A 21,458-nucleotide genomic window follows, 5' to 3' on the forward strand; every position below is an offset into this window, starting at 1 on the left:
CAAAATCTGATTGGAAACACCAACATGCTGAGAGAGAGAGAAAAACCTGCTTGAAGTGGAAAAATTATGAATAAAGACCACTGACACAAGACTTTAATTCTTCAATGGTGTCATCCTTTTAACCATCCATCTTTTCTCTCCAAGGTTTCTGATGTCCTGTGTTTCAAACCAGCCAACGAAAAAAAGAAAGTGACTTAGCTTCAGCTTTGGAGGTTAGCATGGCTACTGACCATAGAAAACAGCAAAACACACACACACACACACACACACACACACACACACACACACACACACACAAACCTTGTCCTTGAGTTCTTCAACGCTGCTGCTCTCTAAAACCACTTCTTGGAAGGGCTCCAGCTTCATTTGCGAAGGACTCCAGCGCCTCGTCAGAACAGCCAGCTGGGACATGAACTTCATTTTCTCGGGTTCTGGGGAACATAGTAAGGTGCACGCATTAGTTTCACAGTACCCACAGTGTCGAAACCTAGAAGACAGTTTGGATCACTGCCATGAGACCAGTAGTGACACTGACGTACAGAGGCAACATGGCTGCTGACTCTCCTGCTCACACATCTGACTGCTGGTCTCACTGACAGGACACAAAAATGGAGAACAGCACATGCAGACAGCTGATAAAACATTTTAAGCCGGGGTGTCGGGGTGGTGTAGCAGTCTATTCTGCTACCTACCAACACGGGGATCGCGGTTCAAATCCCCGTGTTGCCTCTGGCTTGGTCGGGCATCCCTACAGATACAATTACACAATTGGCCGTGTCTGCGGGTGGGAAGCCGGATGTGGGTATGTGTCCTGGTCGCTGCACTAGCGCCTCCTCTGGTCGGGCAGGGCACCTGTTCGGGGGGAGGGGGGGGAATAGCGTGATCCTTCCACGCGCTACGTCTCCCTGGTGAAACGCCTCACTGTCAGGTGAAAAGAAGCAGCTGGTGACTCCACATGTATGGGAGGAGGCATGTGGTAGTCTGCAGACCTCCCCGGATCAGCAGAGGGGGTGGAGCAGAGACCGGGATGGCTCAGAAGAGTCGGGTAATTGGCCAAGTACAATTGGGGAGAAAATCCCAAAAAGTATGAAGCCAAGTTGAAATGTGTAAAAGCATACAGGGTGGTGTGAGAGGAGACTCCAGTGCTGGAGGTGTTGTATTGCTCTGTGGGTGTCTAACACGGCCTTTTGGTTTTTATTATGGCCTGGAGTGTTTTTATAAGCTGTTGCTGTTCATTTTTGTGTTCACTTGCTGAGACCAACAGTCAGACCTGTGACCACTAGTGTCCACCACACATCACTATCACCAGAACTGAGTAACTCAAACCACCTAACGTCTTTAACGTCTCATCCGTCCTTCAGATGAGACGTTAAACTGAGGTCCGGACTCACTGTGGTCATTAAAGATCCCATGGCACTTATCACAAAGAGTAGGGGGTTCCCAGTGTCCTGGCAAAACTCCCAACCTGGCTCTCTCCATCTGGCCTCCTAATCATCCCCCATGTAACTGGCTCAATGAGTCCTCCCTCTCCACCTCAAGCTGATGTGTGGTGAGCGTTCTGGTGCAAAATGGCTGCCGTGCATCACCCAGGTGGTGCTACACATTGGTAGTGGTTTAAGTGAGTTACCCCCTTCACTGTGAAGCACTTTGGCTTTCTAGAAAAGTGCTGTAAAAATGTAATGATTATTATTATTATTATTATTACCTTATGACAATAAATCCTTGTAAGTCTGCCCCTCTCCTCCTCCTCCAGCCACAGCTCTGTCCATGCTAGTTCGTGTTTCATTGATAGCCATGTTTGCATGTTTGCACATACTAGGAAACTGACTTGGTGGTGTACGCAACATGATTTCAACATATAACATGCTGCATATGTTAACACACACACACACACACACACACACACACACACACACACACACACATATATATAAAGGAAGCTGATTAACAAATACTATATTTATTCATATCTCAAAATGTAATTCCTGAGCAAATTATTATTATTATGATGATGATGATGATGTTTCCCCCCTTTTATCTGGCCAATTATCCTATTTTTCCGAGCCGTCCCGGTCTCTGCTCAACCCCCTCTGCTGATCCAGGGAGGGCTGCAGACTACCACATCTCCTCCATTACATGTGGAGTCACCGCTTCTTTTCACCTGACAGTGAGGAGTTTCACCAGGGGGCCGTAGCGCGTGGGAGGATCATGCTATTCCCTCCAGTTCCTCCTCCCCCCGAACAGGCTCCCCGACCGACCAGAGGAGGTGCTAGTGCAGCAACCAGGACACATACCCACATCCAGCTTCCCACCCGCAGACACAGCCAATTCTGTCTGTAGGGACACCCGACCAAGCCAGAGGTAACACGGGGATTCGAACCGGCTATCCCCATGTTGGTAGCTAACAGAATAGACCGCTACACTACCCCCACGCCCCCCTGAGGAAATTACTTAATGAAGTAATTATACATTTTGAAACCTTTACTTGTGTTTGGGTCAGAGGTTCAAAAAGCCCACAGTGATGACTCTCAGAGGAAACAGTCAACTGCTCTTTGTGTTGTGGCTTACACACCTCCCAAATCAAATGATGTTCTTTTGTCAGAATTTTCAGAGCTCTTGTCCCTAATTATGTATGGCAGATCGGAGAGTCAAGGAGGCCATGAAGAGGGAATGACCATCCCTGAACAGCAGGCCTACGAGTACATCTGTCATCATTTTACAACCCTGTGACTGCAACTATTCCCCAGTACTGTGAACAGTACACATGGCCACTGTAACGCTACTTAATGGTCAGTCATTTGCATACGAAACCACTTGTTGGCTTGGGTCGTTATGCCACCTTATTGTTTATAAGGGTGGGGATACCGGCAGTCAGTTCAGACTGAGGAAGTCATTTAGATGAGTGATGAAACATTTCAAAAGAAGTTCGACGTACGTGCTGCACGCCAGAGACATCAGCAGACAGAGAGACGGATGCCAGACACGCGCCGGCGATGTGGACAAGTGGTTGAATGATCTGTCTTACAGAAAACTCACCCAGGTGGAGAAAGACATCCTTGCAAAGTGGCTAAATTTGCTGCTACACAGAGGCAAATCCTGCTAGTGGAACTGATCACAGCCACGGAATCATTGATAAGTATAAACATCACGGACTTGGAAGCGGAGCAACTACAGACAAAGTTACAGCCTGCCTCAGCAATGCAATGGCACCACCATCCAACATCAGCAGAGATGAGAGGAAAGCTCTCACGACTCTCAGTAAGGACAATAGCATCATCATCCTTCCAGCAGACAAAGGCAGATGCCCTGTTGTATTAAACCAGACAGACTATCATGAGAGAGTTATGACGTTACTTAGCAACATGAACACTTATGAGCCCCTGAAACCAGATCCAGGCAGTGGTTCCAAGAAAAAGGTGGTAGATTGTCTGAAGCTGTTAGAACAGGACAATGCTACCGACAGAATGTTGTACCACAGATTATAACCAGGGGGCGCTACACCAACTCTGTATGGGTTACCTAAGATACATAAACAGGATGTGCCACTATGGCCAATTGTTAGTATGATTCAGTCAGTGACCTATAACCTCTCTACGTTTCTGGCATCTGTTCTGAACCCGTTGGTAGGCAGTAATGAACAGCACATTCACAACACTGTGGATGTTGTGGATAAGGTGAGGGACGTCATCATGGAGGAGGATGAAACAATGGTCTCTTATGATGTTATGTCTCTCTTCACCTGCGTTCCTGTTGATGAAGCAGTGGAGGTAGTCTGTATGAAATTACAAAACGACCCCACCCTTAGCAATAGCACCACCCTTAACACTGAGTAGGTGTGTCTACTCCTGAAGCAGTGTCTTCAGTTCACGTACTTCACATACAGGGGGCACTACTATAGGCAGAGGCATGGGTGTGCTATGGGTCCCCCAGTCTCACCTGTAGTGGCCAACTTGTATGGAGGAAGTGGAAAAGAGGCTCTAATGTCCTATCCAGGGACACCACCGAGCCATTGGTTCAGATGTGTGATGACACCTGGGTTAAAATCTAATCTCAGGATGTAGCACGTTTCACCAACCACATTAAACTCTGTGGACACCACATCAAGTTCACAAGGGAGGATGTGGAACATGACAGGGTAGTCTTCTTACACTGTGAAATTGAAATTGGTGATGGGGGACATTTGATTGTTGATGTTTACCGTAAACCAACACATACTGATCAGTACTTAAGGTTTATTTCTCATCATCCACTGCAGCACAAACTAGGAGTCATCAGGACGCTGTACCACCGAGCTGACAACGTCCCCACACAGCAGCCGGGGAAGAGGAGAAATCCCATGTTAAACAGGCCCTGGTTAAGTGTGGTTATCCTAAATGGGCGTTTGTCAAAGCAGGAAGACGCCCAAACAGTGCACCAGCCAATACAATAGAGGAGAAGGACCACAGCTGCCTAAGTGTAAACCAATGGTGATTCCATATGTGACGGGAGTGTCTGAAAAGCTGTGATGTGTATTTTCCAAACACCGTTTCTCGGTTGCTTTCAAACCCAAAACACGCTGTGGCATAAGTTGGTCCACCCCAAGGATCGAGTCCCCCAGCACAAACATATAGTGTAGCTGTTAAGTGTCAGGAGGATTGCTGTGACTTGTACATCGGGGAAACTAAACAGATGCTGGCCAAAAGGATGGCACAACACAGGAGAGCTAACACGTCAGGCCAGGACTCCACAGTCTACACCATCTACAGGCCAGGACTCCACGGTCTACACCAGGGGTGCCCACTACGTCGATCGCGATCGACCAGTAGATCGCGAAGGCAGTGCTGGTAGATCTCCATGACATTCCAAAAAAACTTTTTTTTTTTCCCAAGACATTAGCCTATCATCTGTCCTCCATTTGGCATTTGCCTTTTGATTGACGTAAAGGACGGCCAGTCTGCTGTTGCCTAAAACCAAAGATTCTAGAGTGGAACCTAAAACTTTGTTACATTAGGTTACCATAACAACCAGAGCCCTTCTCGAACGTACCTTGAAGTTTACATGTCCACAACGTGAGCTAACGCAGAACTGCATTGAGCTAGCTAGTTCAACTCTCTAAAAAAAATTCTACTAAAAAGTGAAACAAAACAAAAATGAGTGGGGGAGCCGGACCTAGCAAGAAACAAAAAACGTACCATTTCCATGTGGAATGGGAGGAGGACTTTTTTTCCACCATGTCTTATTCCAAATGCGTTTGTCTCATCTGTCAGTCTAGCATTGCTATCCCAAAGAAAGGAAATGTGGAGAGGCACTTTCGAACTGTTCATAAAAACTATGACAATGACTTCCCTCTGAAAAGCGAGCTGAGAAAGAGAAAGGTGAGGGAACTGCAGCCACTTTTCACACAGCCGCATTCAAAGGCAAAGGCAGCCACCGAAGCATCTTTACGGGTGAGTCACTCCATCATTAAGCATAAGAAGGCCTTCCAAGATGGAGAGATGATGAAAGAGGCCTTCCTTGAGGCAGCAGATTCGTTGTTTCGGGACTTTAAAAACAAATCAGAAATAATATCTTCAATCAAAGCTCTCCAGTTATCAAGAGATTCCGTCACAAGGCGCTGTGAAGTGATGGGCGGGGATTTGACACAGCAGCTTTGGAGGGACATCGTGGACTGCGAGTGTTTCTCACTACAATTGGATGAGTCTACGGACATAAGGGATACGGCCCAATTGTGCATTTTCATTCGCATGGTGTTTAAAGATATGACTGCAAAAGAGGAGCTGTTAACAATACTAGCCATGAAGGAACACACGCGGGGAGAGGACATTTTTCAGATCTTCAAAAACTTTGTGGATAAAATCCAGCTCCCAGTGTGTAAACTGGTGTCAATCACCACGGACGGTGCGCCTGCTATGGTGGGCCGCTCGAATGGATTTATTGCCAAGTGCAGGGAGGACGATGCTTTCCCTGACTTCCTTAATTACCATTGCATAATACACCAACAAGCATTATGCGCAAAAATGCTAAACATGAAAGAGATCATGGATGTGGCAACCAAACCCGCCTGTTCTATTCGAGCGAGGTCTCTTCAAAGACGGTTGTTTGGTACACATTTGGAAGAGGCCGACTGTAACTACTCTGACCTCTTGCTACACACTGACGTGAGATGGCTTAGTAGAGGGAGATTCTTGCAGAGATTTCGAGAGCTCTGTCCGGAGATTAAGGAGTTTCTCCTTATCACTAAACATGCGGAACACAAGCAACTTAATGACCATCAGTGGCTGCTAGACTTGGCGTTTTTAACTGATTTAACCAACATGTTGAACGAGCTTCACTTAGAGCTGCAAGGAAAAGACAGCAGCGTGGTAAACATGATCAGCTCAGTTAACGCTTTCAAACGGAAAATGCAACTTCTGTCCTCAAAGTTGCAGCGCCGTGATTTGGGAAACTTCCGAAACCTGGCAGCAGAGCTGGAGAAGCAAGGGAGGGTGTGTGCGCAACTTGACAGTGCACGCTACACAGAGCAGATTGAAAATGTCTGGTCAGACTTTGACAAACGGTTTCAAGACTTTGCTTTGCTTGAGCCAATCGCTACATTTATGTGCTACCCATTTGGGGAAGATACAGAGGTGGATTCCCTCGCCTCAAAAATGGCAACACTGTTTCACCTGAACTCGTCTGCAGTGGAGGATGAGATGCTGACAGTACAGGCTGACATTCAGCTTAAGTCCAGGGCGCATGGAGAGTTTTGGAACTTACTTACAGAGGACAAGTACCCAAACATGAGGAAATGTGCAACCTCCTTGACGGCATTATTCGGCTCTACTTATTTGTGTGAGTCAGCCTTTTCTCACATGAAGATTATCAAGTCCAAATACCGTTCCGCCATGACAGATGATCATTTGGAGGCCTGCTTGAGGCTGGCTACCAGCAGCTACTGTCCGAACTATGCAACCTGTCTGACTCCCTCCAGTGCAGGTCATCCTCAGAGTAGAGAGGTAGAGATCACAAATCTATTTACCACAGCTGTAAAGGTTCATGCAGTGATGCAATTTCAAAATAGTGTAGTAGCAAATGCTTGGTATGATTATTGCCTGTGTAAGGTTCAATATAAATGCAAATCCACTGCAATACTGTGTATGTAACACAACATGTATGTAAATACACACACTGCATATAAATGTTCATATATATGTAAAACATGTATTAAGTATTTTTATTATTATTTTTAATATGAGTAGATCATTTTGACCTGGTCATTTTAAAAGTAGCTCACGAGTCAAAAAATTGTGGGCACCCCTGGTCTACACCATCTATACAGTTTACACCATCTACAGACCAGGACTCCACAGTCTACACCATCTACAGGCCAGTGGCCACTCTTTCAAGGAAGAGGAGGTGCACATCCTTGATAGGGAGGAACGCTGGTTCGAACAGGGAGTCAAAGAGGCCATCTATGCGAAGAGGGAATGACCACCTCTGAACTGGGGGGGGGGGGGGGGGCTGTACATCTGTCACCATCTTACAATGCTGTGATTGCAAACATTCCCTAATCCTCTGTGAATCGTAAACATGACCATTGTAACTCTACTTAATGGTCACACCCATATTGACATATGAAACTGGTCGTTGGTTTGGGTTGCTATGCCACTGTATTGTTTATAAGGTGGGGGTACCTGCAGTCACTGTATTGTTTATAAGGTGGGGTACATGCAGTCAGCTGAGACTGAAGAGGTCACTTCGATGATGATGAAACGTTTCTGGAATGCACTGGCTTGTGCATCCCCAGAGGCAGATAAATAACCCAAATAATCTAATCTACCTGAAAAATTGTTTAACTGAAATAAAAGTGTGGATGCATCAAAACTACCTACAGCTTAACAATAATAAAGCAGTGGTACTACTACCTTCTCACCTAGGTCGTCCGTCAGGATGCCCCTAGTACTACTAAATGGTCCACACTGCACAACTGAGCAGTTCCAGCACCAGCTGGACTCCCTCGATCCCTATGCAACATATTCTGCTAGAAATTTAGCTGTTATATTTGACTCTAACCTCACCTTTTAGGAACAGGTCATGAAAGTTGTCCCAAAGATGTTTTTGATAATTACGATCCATCTCCAAAATTAAATCTTTTCTGTCCTTCAGTGACTAGAAGGTCATATATGCGTTTGTCTTTTCCAGACTCAACGACTGCAACTCTCTGTACTCCTGCCTCAGCCAAAAGCCACTGTCACACCTACAGCTGGTTCAGAATTCAGCTGCTAGGCTTTTCATGGGCATTAAGAGAAGGGACCACGTTCCACCTGTCTCAGCATCACTGCACTGGCTCCCTTTGCATTTCAGAGCTGGTTTTAAAATGGTATTACTTACTTTTAAAGCCCAACGTGGACTGTCCCCAGAATATATAAAAGACCTCTGAACATTCTGAACCTGAACGTGACCTCAGACCATCTAATCAGTTCCTCCTCATTGTTCCCAGGTCCCATTCTGTGACCAGAAGGGATGGGGCTTTTGCTGCCAGGACCGCCAAACTCTGGAATGCGCTTCCTACAGACACCAGACTGTCGTTGTCTGTGTCAAATTTAAAAAAGTTACAAGCCTACTCGTTTAGGATGGCATTCTTGTAATTGTACCAATGTCCAGTGTGTGTACGCTTCTACACATTATTTATGTTTCTGTGTAGATTTGAATTCATGCGTGCACATTTTTTTTTATCTTTTGTGTTTCGTTTTTATCAATTTTAACTGATTTTATTCTAGTTTTTAATCTTTTTTATACGATTTTATCACCTTATATCATGTTCTGTTTTTATTACCCTATGGAGCACTTTGTCACATTTTTTTTGAAAAGTGCTATATAAATAAATATAATATATAAATAAAGATTATTATCCATTCATCCATCATCCGAACCGCTTATCCTGCTCTCAGGGTCACGGGGATGCTGGAGCCTATCCCAGCAGTCATTGGGTGGCAGGTGGGGAGACACCCTGGACAGGCCGCCAGGCCATCACAGGCCCAACACACACACACACACACACACACACACACACACACACACACACACACACACACACACACACACACACACACACACACACAGGAACAAGTTAGTACGGTGAGTCACCTGACCTACATGTGTTTGGACTGTGGGAGGAAACCGGAGCCCCCAGAGGAAACCCACACAGACACGGGGAGAACATGCAAACTCCACACAGAGGACGACCCCCAAGGTTGGACTACCCCGGGGCTCGAACCCAGGACCTTCTTGCTGTGAGGAGACTGCGCTAACCACTGCGCCACCGTGCCGCCCAAGATTATTATTACCATTATTATAATCATCATTATTATTATTATTATCATTTTTATATTCATCATTATTATTATCATCATTATCATCATTATCATTATTATATCATCATTATCATCATTATAATCATCATTATCATGTGTCTGCTGTGCAGGGTTTGGCTGACACGTGTTAAGCCCCAATAAGAATCGTGCATTACATTGTTCCAGTGACTTAACTGTTTTCCACTTGTTGTACTTACTTAGTACTCTGTGTGTAAGTTATTGCCTACGTACATTACAGAACCTGACATTGGCATCTTCCTTGAAAGAGAGCCACGGAACAACCATTACCAGCTCCAAAATTACATCTAGTCTGTCCTTCAGGGATTTGAAGGTCATGCATACACCTTCTGAACTTCATATCTGTCCACCGCACCTTTACTGCATTTTTGCTAATGTTTTTGCACCTGTTAAGTTGTATTTTATCATTAACTGTATTGTATTTTATATCTTATACTGCTTATATTTTGCACCTCTATTGTTTAGACTCTACATAGAACTTCCTAGATACTGAATAGGGGGAAGTAGGGAATGAACGGATTTCTTTCTTTTTTTTAATGTATTGATACGAGGGGCCCTCTGATGGCCTGGTGGCCTGTCCAGGGTGTCTCCCCACCTAATGCTCAATGACTGCTGGGACAGGCTCCAGCATCCCATGACCCTGAGAGCAGGACAAGTGGTTTGGATGATGGAGATGGGATTGTTTAGACTCTGTACAATTTTATCGCTGATATCTTAATATTTCTTGTCTTTTATGTATGCACCATTTTGAGGTTGACACAACTGCGATGTGGTTGTGCTTGCACAATGACAATAAAATTCTTGAATCTTGAATTACCATTCAGAACCTCCAAGAAGACCTCCCAGTTAGAGGAGATGTTGATATCTTCTTCGTAGACGTGGTAGTCCAGAAACACTGTGCCTGGATTCTTCCAAGTCTTCTTCCTGAGACGAAACCTGACCCCACCACACCCACACAGATTGTTTAGCAATACAAAGTATGCACATCGGCCAGTCGACTGGCTGACTGTAATAGAAAGGTTTTAGAATATCAACTGCTGTGCATCTCCTGCTTAGAGGAGTGACGAGTAGAAACTTTAAATTCATTTGTGGAATAATATATGGTATCAGAAGGAATGAAGACCAACTCACCTATCAGTGCTGAGGTCAAGCTTACATTGTTCTTTTAACTGCGGGAGCAGCTCCTCTTTAGACTGTCTGACAGTCATGCCTTTGGCAAAAACAGTGTCCACCAGAAACTTGCAGGGCTGGAAAAATGAATGCCTTGTTTAAAAATCATCATTAATCAACTGCGATTATCATTAAAATGAGGAATATTACTGCGCCCACAAACAATCAGACCTCATCCACAGATCTGTTAAACTGAAGTAAATGTTGAACTAACTACGAGGGACAGTCTACTGGCCAGCTAAGTCACATTTTGTATTGAGTGCAACGGAGGAAATGTACTTTTTGTTTAGTTTGCCAAAATAAAACATTTGTACACCCATTCCAAAGATGCCTCTTCTCATTTCTTACCTCTGGTTCATTCACTAGTAGCTGGTATACTTTTACTCTGTATTCCCCTTTTTTCAGTGCTCTTCCAAGTCGAATAGTTATCTAAGAACATAACAAAATGTCAACTATAGTCACACCCAAACACAACAGCACAACAAAGAGAAACCTGCGACTATGACGGCTGCAGGCGGGACAGACCTTGTTATCATCTGAGAAGGAGGACAGGGTTTCGTTCAGCCGCACACTCTCAAACTCCTGGTTGTTGGCGTACACCCGGAAAACTTTAAACTGTGTGGAGGTGACTCCGACAAAGGGCTCCAGGTTCTGCTTAAACGCTGCCAGCGTTATTCTCTTGTCCACATGGACCAGTAAACCTAGCAGACATCCAGAATAACAATTTGGCATCTCTTTCAAGACAAATTTCTCCCTACAGAGCCAATGCAGACAGGATGTGGAGCATTGTATAATGCATTAGTAGTAAAACGCTTTTTTTCAAGTGCATTACTAATTCATAAGTGCAAGTAAAAAAATAAATAAAAAATAAATAAAAAAATCTGCCTCTTTTGTAAATGTTTTGTTTAGGTTTTTCTTTTACTTCATTACTCAAACGTTTATCTTCTAACTGTACCATTAAAACAGGGGACATACATTTCTGTGCTTCCCCAGTGGTGCTGTCCTGGGCATAAGGTTCTGCTCTGAAGTAAACGTATTGGGCCTCTGCTTTGCTCTTCCCGTTTTCGTCATATTCGCTGTCCGTGCCGGAGTCTTCCTCCGCTGTGTCCCAGGTCTCTTTCTTGCCTTCATGGGCCTTGGAGCGACGGCTGCTGGTGATGCTGTGGGAGTCCAGGCCGTTGGCCAGCTGGATGGGACCACTGTCAGCGTTACACAGGGTATCACTGCTGTGGCTGGAGCTCAGGATGTCGCTGTCCACCGAGCTTGTGCTGCGATCGTTGTTCACCTCTGAGTCCGACCGCTCCTCACAGGCAAACTGGTTCTCAAGGTCGGAGGTGGAGGCGCTGCCATTGCCAGCGACTGCTGACCGGATCCGGTTCTCCAGCTCTCGGTTGTCTGCAGCTGCACAGATTTTGGAGTCTGACTCCTGGATGGGTGACTCAATATGATCAAAGTCACTAGCGTCTGAGCTCTTCTGGCTGTCGCTGGTGCCGGAGCCCTGCTGCTGCTGGAGAGACAAGTTCTTTAGTTTCTCCGTGCTTTCCTCCAGCATAGCATCTACGGATTTCCTGTTACCCTTTGACCCAAAGGACAGATTGGAGTCACCGCTCGCTTTCTTGCAAACAGTTCTGTTGGTCAGGGTGCCAGGAGACTGCTCAGGCAGCAAGACCAAAAGTCGGATGGTGTTTCCGTGGCGATCGAGCAGTTTCCATAAAAGGGAGTCGGTGAAAGTGACCTGGTGATCTGATGAATCAGAGCTCTCCACAAAAACCTGAGAACAGGGAATGCACCAATCACAGTTCAGAATCCAATTGGTTAGTCTGAAGAGATGTTCAAATTGGTTTTCAACACTGTCTACACAGATCTACCACACATACACAGCAGCATCAAACTACACATCTACCACACACACACAGCAGCATCACACGAGGACAATGGAAACATGTCAGAAATACAGTAAGCACTGGTAAGACACAAAACAAAAGACCATCCAAGGGACCTTGTTACTCCTGAAGAAGCCCTCGGCTTTCAATGTCTTGTTGGGGACATAAAGGAGCCGAAGATCGTTATAGCAGCGCTCCAGGACCACACGCATGGTTTCTGCAGACAGTTCTGTAGCCTTAGCAACAGATAGGACACACAGAGCATGATTGGAAAGTGGCCACAATGGCGCATGTAACATTTATTGGATCTCACATTCATAGCTAATGAGAAATCTAGATGAGGCACCCAAAGTGTTCAAATTATAACCAGCCTTACAATGACGGTTAAAAAGTACTTCTCACACCTGACATTTAACACAGCCTAGAAGGTATAAACCCACAAGGTTAAAAGATTTAATATTTCAAACTGGTGTGCACACAGATACACACTATTTCAGAAAAGACTAATGTCTTCAAAACCTACTGTATGTGCTAGTCAATTGCTCAGGAGGACTAACAGGAGATGGAGAGAAAGAGAAAGAAAGCAGAACAGCAGTGTACCTGTGCAATGAGTTGTTTGAATTCAATGACGGTCTGGTTCAGGTAAGCCCTCACGCTGATTGGAGGAGCAATGGTCTCAGTCTTGAGATCCACAACATGGACCTTAACCATCACCTCTGTGGTGGCAGGCAGGCAGGCATGCATACACACACAGTAAACATTACTTTTACTGTGTAGCAAAGTCAGCTTTTACAGTTCACCAGTAGATCAAGTGGTGTAGCATTGTTTACTGCACAAAATGTTATTATTCGTGGCAATATGGCAAAATTTTACAATCATCAGCTGCGGAAACTAAAAGATTACAGAGCACATGAAAAACTGCTCTCCTATACCATCTTTAGAGGTCTTTAGCTGCTATAGACCGGATTGGAAGTTTTTTGTTAATAGATTATTATAATCTAAAATTAACAGAGTGCTATCAATACAACTTTGTACTGAGGGTAGCTGACGTGCTCACTTTGAATTGGTATGTTTACCCATGTCACACCCAAATCACCACTTCCTGAGGCTAGTAGCTTCATTAAGAGCACAGCATACAACTGACCTCCAGGTTTGTAGGGCTGGAACACCTGCTCCGGCCTGCGGGTCTCCAATAGTAGGTCAAACATGTACGAGGACTTTACTCCCCCCAACAGCAGGCCCATTGGCATGTCCTCCTCACCCTCATAGGAGCATTCCAGATACTCGTGGAACTCATCGTATTTCACCAAGCGACAGCAGTCAAGAGGAACCACGCCCTCCAGCTCCATCAGCTGAGCAGCACAAAAACACGAATGTAGACCACAGACAAATAAGGACAAAAATGTAAAGACTTTGCCTATCAACAAAAAGCCCAGGCCTTTAACAAAATGCAGTGAGGTTTTACGCATTTACAAATCTTCATTTTGAACAATTTCTTTTGAATTTGGGATACCTGTGCTTTTCTTGTAATATCAGAAAAAGCTCAATTGTTTTATAACTATAACCCAGTTAGGAGTGAACATTGTGAAGGTTCACTGCTACAAGCACAGAGGAATCTGGTTGGATAAAACATTATTCTTTAAAAGTACAGACAGAGCAGTGCTCTGAGAATCTAAGTCAATGCTGTATTCTATAAATAGTGTAAACACAACATCCATTGCACGTTGTGCGTCTTGGGAGAGAGATCCTCCTCTGCTGCTCTCCCTGAGCTTTCTTCCTGTTTTTTCTCCCTGTTAAAGGCTTTTAAGGAGTTGTTCCGTATCTGATGTGAGGGTCTAAGGACAGGATGCTGTGTTGCTGTAAAGCCCCCTGAGGCACATTTGTAATTTGTGATATTGGGCTACACAAATAAAATTGACTTGACACTTTCCAACCTTATAGGCCATCTCTGTTGCTTCTCTGAGGGTTTTGTCCTTGTGAACTTCTAGCTTGTTCTCCATCATCATCATCATCTTCACAGGGTGCATGCAGAAAAGCTTGATCTGAAAGTTAAAGTAAGAAGGCAAACGTGATACAAAGTGTCACTGACAGAAAACATAATCTAAAGCCAGTTTACCGGACGATCAAGTTACCTTGCAGGTGTTACGCTCAATCTCCCGCTGTCGTTTTTCCTGTTCTTCACACTCTTTCTCCTTCTGAACCAGACGCTGTATGTGCTCTGGAAAATCCTCTACATCTAAATACTCTGAAGACATCACAGGCAGACAGACATCACATTACAGATGCAATGTCTTAGTTTCAGCACAAGGAACTTAATTTCTACAATGATCAGCACATGCAGATTATTGTCAGAACACAGGGAAACACCAGCATAAACCTCGAACCCATTGAGCGGCTGCCATGTTGTGGTTCTTTGTTGGTGTGGGGCACATTGCACAACGTAGCTCCATTGTAGGAGCTTCTAAAAAGAGTGGGTCAGTAAATGACTCCTACATAAATCACATTAATACTACAATACATTTGCTTCTTCATAATGATGACCATCAGAATGATGATGACCTTTATCAACATTAGTCCCAAAGCAGTTTTAAGAGCTTTACACTGAAGTGGACTATATACCAAGACCTCCTTAGTGACTGGCTGGGATGCTGATTGTTACCATTGTCACTGAAATTGACGTCTGTTTGAGCACACCCGAATCAAAACACTGGCACAAGAGGAAATCTGTTGATGCAATAACAAAGCCACAAACCGTGTTTCCATTAACTGTCAAGTCAATTTTAAGCTAACTTTTGCAATATCGAAAAAAAAAAAGATTAAAAAAAAAGAATATACGAGTTAGGCACGTTTCCATCAACTGGTTTGGAGCGAATAAGCTAGGCGACGGAAAGCATAATTTCACCAGAAGTTGGCGGTACATTACGCATGGCTGTAATAAAGGGAGTAGAGGAAGTAAAGGTTGCGAACTAGAAACAAAACCAGTTGCCTTGGTCATCTATGAGAGAAAATGGAGCGAAGGCTTCAGGAATTTGTTTCAATGGGTAAAGTTGTCATTGTTCTTTAATATCAGCTACTGTTGGCCGTGTTTCATGCTGTCCGGAGAAGAAGACAAAGAAATGGGAATATCGGGAAGACGCCAACAGCGGAAACAGCTGATCAATCATGTGAGTTAGATGCTCACTATGTCAGAACTTATTCGGGAGAGGTTTTTCCATCTCTCACTTAGCCCATTAACTCTTTTTCCAAAAAGGCAAAAACCACCTCAAAGGAGTGTAAAAACTGAGAAATTGAGGAAGCTTTTCAAAGTTTGCCATTTCCATAAACCTTTTCTACCGCAGTACTTCAAAAACCTTATAAAATACATGATGGAAACACGGCTAATGTCATGGGTCGCTGCCTTTATACTGGTGTCTCCTGTTATACTGTTCAGATTTATATATGTTAATCCCTTACTTGCATTCCTTGAGGGATCTTTCAGCCTATAAATCAGCATGTATGCATTTGTAGAGCTGTGAAGGGGAAAACAGACAGTGACTACATTGGAAATAAACAGTTTTTGTTTTCTTCGGGAAACAGGTGTAACTAGGTTCCAGTTTTCTTCACCATTCTAATGAGCAGACAACCATCTGGTTTGTGTGACCAGTCCAATGGGTAACTGAAAGTATGCACACAACAACTGACCTGGCAAAGGCACTGGAATAATAGCCCCTGCTCCCTGAGGACCCTCCATATGTCTTCCTGATATCATCCTGGGTGATCTACAACAGGACAAAAACAAAAAACCTGGCATTGGCACTGTTGTTCATTACAAACGGGTGGTACCGTGTTGAACTTCAAGCATAACAGAATTAACACATAGGGTGTTTTCATATAAAAGACTAGTCATACAGAGGTTCAAGCAAAGAACAAAAAAAAAGTGTCGACTGGTTTCTCAGTAGGATGTGAAGGGGGCACCGAAATGAAAACTTAAGTGTACATACAGCAGCCTGTGACTGAGATCAGTCTTGTGATAAACAGCATGTCTTTGGGCGTCTGGGTGGTGTGGCGGTCTATTCCGTTGCCTACCAACACGGGGACAGCAGTTTGAATCCCTGTGTTACCACCGGCTTGGTCGGGCGTCCCTACAGACACAATTGGCCATGTCTGTGGGTGGGAAGCCAGATGTGGGTATGCGTTCTGGTCGCTGCACTAGCGCCTCCTCTGGTCGGTCGGGGCGCCTGTTCGGGGGGGAGTGGGAACTGGGGGGGAATAGCGTGATCCTCCCGCGTGCTACGTTCCCCAGGTGAAACTCCTCACTGTCAGGTGAAAAGAAGTGGCTGGTGACTCCACATGTATGGAGGAGACATGTGGTAGTCTGCAGCCCTCCCCGGATCAGCAGAGGGGGTGGTGCAGCAGCGACCGGGACGGCTCAGAAGAGTGGGATTATTGGCCAAGAACAATTGGGGGGAAAAGGGAGGGGTCAAAAAGAAAAAAGAAAAGAAAAAAAACCAAGAACGTCTTTGATGCTTCAGTATACGATATGTTTAAGTAAAGGGTACAGAAACAAGAACAGGGTTTTCTTAAGTTTAAACAAGTGGTCCCCAACCATTTCCTATCACCACACCCACCTGCATATGCTTTCAAATCCTTTCTCAAACCAGGCTTGTGTCTTTAATGAACTTGTCCTCCACACTGCAGAGATCTTTAATCTTGTTCAGCCTAGTTCCCAGCATGCTACACAGCCACTCACAGAACTGTTACTCCTGACTGGTGGACTAACTGCTCTGCTCCCAGACTATTGTGAAATAAAATAATACAACGCAGTGCAGCAAATGACTGGATAAAAGTTGTACCCTGAGGAGTGGGTATTGCCAATATGGGAATGAAAACACTTTAAATGTGGCGATTATTTTGTGACTTCAATCATGCGCTCACAGAAGGCGCCGACCACTTCTGCCCCTCAGTAACCCTCTCGGTTAGAGTGCAGGATAAAGCAGCTGTAAACCAGGGAACTTTAAGCCCAGTGTTTGTTTGTGTGGGTGCAAGTTGATGTATTACATGTATATGTTGTCGATGTATTTGAGTGTGGTACGTGCACACAACAGGTTTTTATGCGTGCGCAATAATCCAGGTCATCAGCGAAAGGTGAATCAGCTCATCTGGATGCAACGTTTATTGGGAGAAACATTTCATCATCATGTAAGTGACCTCTTCAGTCTCACCAGGAGGCCATCTATATGAAGAGGGAACAAACAACCATCACTGAACTGGGGGGGGGGGGGGGGCTAAGAGTACATCTCTTGCCATCTTACAATACTGTGATTGCAATTATTCCCCAATCCTCTGTGAATATCCAAAGGAGTTGAATCAAGTGCAACTGGACTAACCATGACCTGGATGAATGAGAACATTCACAGACACCTCTGCGAATAGTACACATGGCCATTGCAACTCTAGTTAATGATCACGGCAATTTGCATATGAAACCGAACAGTATTGTTTATAAGGGTGGGGCACCTGCACTCAGTCCAGAATCAGAAACACTTTGTCATTTCATTTCATGCACTTGCGTACATGAAATGAAACATGGTTCCCCCAGCCCACAGCAGTGCAACACAAAGACAAACACACATATCCAAGAACTACAAGAACACACATATCCAAACTTACACACATATCCAAACTGACACACATATCCAAACGGACCCACATATCAAAGGAAAAAAAAAAAAAAAAAAAAAGACTGTCCAAGGAGAACGAACGCCAGGCAGGATGACTGTCGGAACTGCCAGTATGCACGGGCTAGCAGTTAGCTTGGCCTTCCCCACTGCTGCCTCCTGTCAGACCGCCCTCGGTGTTATTGGAACTGCCGGTTTGCACGGGCTAGCAGTTAGCTTAGCCTGCCTGCTTCCTGTCAGACCGCCCTCAGTGTTATTGGAACTGCCAGTATGCACGGGCTAGCAGTTAGCTTAGCCTTCCCCACTGCTGTGACTGCTCTCGGTGTTACCTCTCTGGGCACAGCTCCAGGCGGGGCCATGGTCCCTGGGCCCACAGGACGCAGCAGACCAACCCCTCCCAGCTGATCCAGCGCCAGCTCTCCCAGCCATCAAACGATAAACTTAGACGCAGACGTGGACCAAGACACTGCATGGACGGTACTGGGTGAGGCTTCCGCAAACGTGAATTCGCGCCACCATCTTCCCACACCAGTACTGGGTGAGGCTGCTGCAAACATGAATTCACACCACCATCTTCAGTTGAGACTGAAGAGGTCACTTGGAGGAGTATTGAAACGTTTCTCCCAATAAACGTTGTGTCCAGATGAACTGACTCACTTTTCTGTGATACAGGAAAGATTATGTCACATTTAAGGCTGACCTTACTAACGTGCTGGTCATTAAAACTATACCACTGGCCATCGCTGAAGGATTTGATACAGGCGTAGTAGTGGCCACCTGCGGCACTCCCCGAATGGACCATGACAGAAAACAGCTCAAAAGTCAGCAAACTCTAGAAATAAGATAGAGAAATACAGTACTTCACATTCAGATAGAAGATATATGACAATTTTCTTCCAAGCTGATAAATGCTGTTAAGATGATGTTATCAGCTAAACTTTTTACTGTGATACATGACTATTAGCCCTCTTTGTTTCCGCAGCATTGCATGTATAGACCATTTCTAAGCATGTTGTATTCCTCATCTGTTGTAGCAAACAGTCATTCATCAAAGATGAGCAATGATATGAACAGCTTCCATGTAACTTGTCTTTTATAGTCCTTTACCTTTTCTCAAAAGGATTCACATGATGTTGAATTGTTGTTTTTGTAATGTGTATTTGACAATAATCTGGCTTGTTACCTTTGGCTTCAATACCCTCTCGGTGCTGCCGGTGTTGTCCAGACAGATGCCCTCGTCAACACAGTCATCAGTGGAAAAATCATTGCTCATCTGGTCGCTGTGGCAACTACCTTCATTTTCTGCCCCACTGTCAGTGCAGCTCTCTGTCTGAGGAGACTTCTAGAAGACAGCATTCACAATGAAGAGTGAGAACCTATTGAAAAACAGCTGTCAAACACAACATTGTTATGATTTAATATGCCATATGGGTTAACTGCAAAAATAGAATAGAATGGGATGGAATAGAATACACGTTGTCATTTGTATATACTAGTGTTGCACGATAAACCAGTACTGAAAAAGTACCGTGGTACTAGAGTTTTTAAAACAGTACCATACCAGCGTTTTGGAAAAAAAAAACAAAAAAACAATAGTTTTATTGTGAGAACGACTATTTGATCTGGCTGATAGGAATGTGTCTCTTTAAGCACAACGCTGACAGCAGTGACGTTACGCTAGTGGTGTGTGTGACGTTGCGGGACACAACCCTGACTGAGTTTGTAATGCAGGCCGCAGCCAGCGTGAAGTGAGTCGACAGCAACAGCAGAGACAGCGGACCACTTTTTCATTTGGTTCAGAAACTAGAGTTGAAGAGATGGCAGCAGCTTCAGCGACACCTGTGTTAACATGTTGTTATCTCTATGCATCCCTATTTAGTTAATGTAATGGAGGACAGCTCCCCTTCTGGTCAGGTTATGCATGTGCAGTGTATTGCCCCTTCTAGGCGGGAGTCTCTTGTCATGCGCAGTTGTGGTGGTGCTCATGCTGAGAGCAAGTTGCTGGTCACTTGGTATCGTGAAGAAATGGAGTGAATAAAGTCGGTTTCACTGAAGATAAACGTCGTGTTTATTCAGAACAAGTTTAGTAGTCAACATTGGTAGCAGTCGATGGTTAGCAGAAAATGGCTTCTGCTAGCTACAAAGTTCCACCAAAGTTCGATGAGTCCCGACCGTACGAGAGTTGGAAAAATGAAGTTGCTATGTGGAAGCTCGTTACTGAGCTGGATAAGAAGAAACAGGCCCTTGCTGTCGTCCTGGGGCTTGAAGGAAGGGCAAGGGATATCGCCATGGAAATACCCGCTGCAGACTTGAATACAGATGGGGGTATGGACGTTTTAATTGCAAAACTAGATGGAATGTTTCTCAAAGAAGAGAGGGACCGCGCTTACGATGCTTATTCGTATTTTGACTGTATCAAGAAGGACAGTTCTGTGTCCATGGCGGACTATGTGATTGACTTTGAGCAGCGATACAATAGAATGAAAAAGTATGATATGACTCTTCCCGATGCCGTATTGGCTTTTAAACTTTTGGATACGGCTTGTCTAGACGAGAGGAGTAGGCAAATGGCGCTGACAGCGTGTACGGATCTAACGTTTGCGGCAATGAAGTCCGCGCTCAGGAGGATTTTTGGAGGGAAAATACAAGTCGACGCGACTAATGGCATACAAGTAAAAGATGAAGTGTTCTACACAGAGCAGCGCTCGCGAGGAAGATTTAAACGAACAAGTAACGTTGTGCAGCAAGCTGGACAAGAGTCACAGACAACACAGGTTGGACAACAAAAGCCACCGTTACAAGGTACTAACCCACTGGATAGGTTCGGTAGGCGATCAAAATGTGCTGTATGTCAGAGCACGTTCCATTGGGCCAAGGACTGTCCCCACAAGAATAGCGAGCAAGTAAAGCTAACTGAAGAGCCAGCAAAAGTAGAGGACACATTGTTTACCAAAGCCTCGCTGTCTGAATCAGCATCAGAGATCTTTCTGACTGAGTCGTTAGGGACAGCTATCATTGATACTGCATGTACCCGCACAGTATGCGGAGAAAAGTGGTTGGAAAATTTTGTCGCAGACCTCAGTCAAAGCCAAGTGAACCAGATAGCGCAAAGTGAAATTCCAAGCAGCAGACCATTTCGCTTTGGAGATGGGAATATAGTACATTCCTCCAAAATACTGAAACTGCCTGCAAAAATAGGACAGACAAAATGTCAAGTGGAAACTGAAGTAGTTAAAGCTGATATCCCACTGCTTCTGAGTAAGACTTCACTGAAAAGGGCAGGGACCATTTTGGATATGGAGAATGATAGTGCTGTGATGTTTAATCAAAATATCCCTCTTGAATTAACCAGCTCGGGACACTATTGTATAGATATCAGAGACAAGAACACAGAAACA

At 44.7% G+C, this 21,458-nt stretch overlaps 1 protein-coding gene across 2 annotated transcripts in view; it reads right to left on the minus strand.

Moving 5' to 3' along the window:
• Positions 1-21,458, minus strand: part of usp47 (ubiquitin specific peptidase 47) — a 67,913-nt gene that overhangs the window by 9,211 nt on the left and 37,244 nt on the right. For both annotated transcript variants that reach the window (XM_056279264.1, XM_056279263.1), the window contains exons 11-25: positions 19,244-19,402; positions 18,761-18,892; positions 16,085-16,161; positions 15,857-15,912; positions 14,536-14,648; positions 14,338-14,445; positions 13,548-13,755; positions 13,004-13,119; positions 12,520-12,639; positions 11,496-12,291; positions 11,046-11,221; positions 10,869-10,949; positions 10,482-10,597; positions 10,168-10,286; positions 301-431 (exon numbers count right to left, since the gene is read on the minus strand). In XM_056279264.1, coding sequence (XP_056135239.1) covers positions 301-431; positions 10,168-10,286; positions 10,482-10,597; positions 10,869-10,949; positions 11,046-11,221; positions 11,496-12,291; positions 12,520-12,639; positions 13,004-13,119; positions 13,548-13,755; positions 14,338-14,445; positions 14,536-14,648; positions 15,857-15,912; positions 16,085-16,161; positions 18,761-18,892; positions 19,244-19,402 — 2,508 coding nt within the window. The remainder of the gene's footprint in view (positions 1-300; positions 432-10,167; positions 10,287-10,481; positions 10,598-10,868; positions 10,950-11,045; positions 11,222-11,495; positions 12,292-12,519; positions 12,640-13,003; positions 13,120-13,547; positions 13,756-14,337; positions 14,446-14,535; positions 14,649-15,856; positions 15,913-16,084; positions 16,162-18,760; positions 18,893-19,243; positions 19,403-21,458) is intronic.

Source organism: Lampris incognitus, chromosome 4 (genome assembly GCF_029633865.1).
Source record: "Lampris incognitus isolate fLamInc1 chromosome 4, fLamInc1.hap2, whole genome shotgun sequence".
NCBI classification, from domain to species: Eukaryota; Metazoa; Chordata; class Actinopteri; order Lampriformes; family Lampridae; genus Lampris; species Lampris incognitus.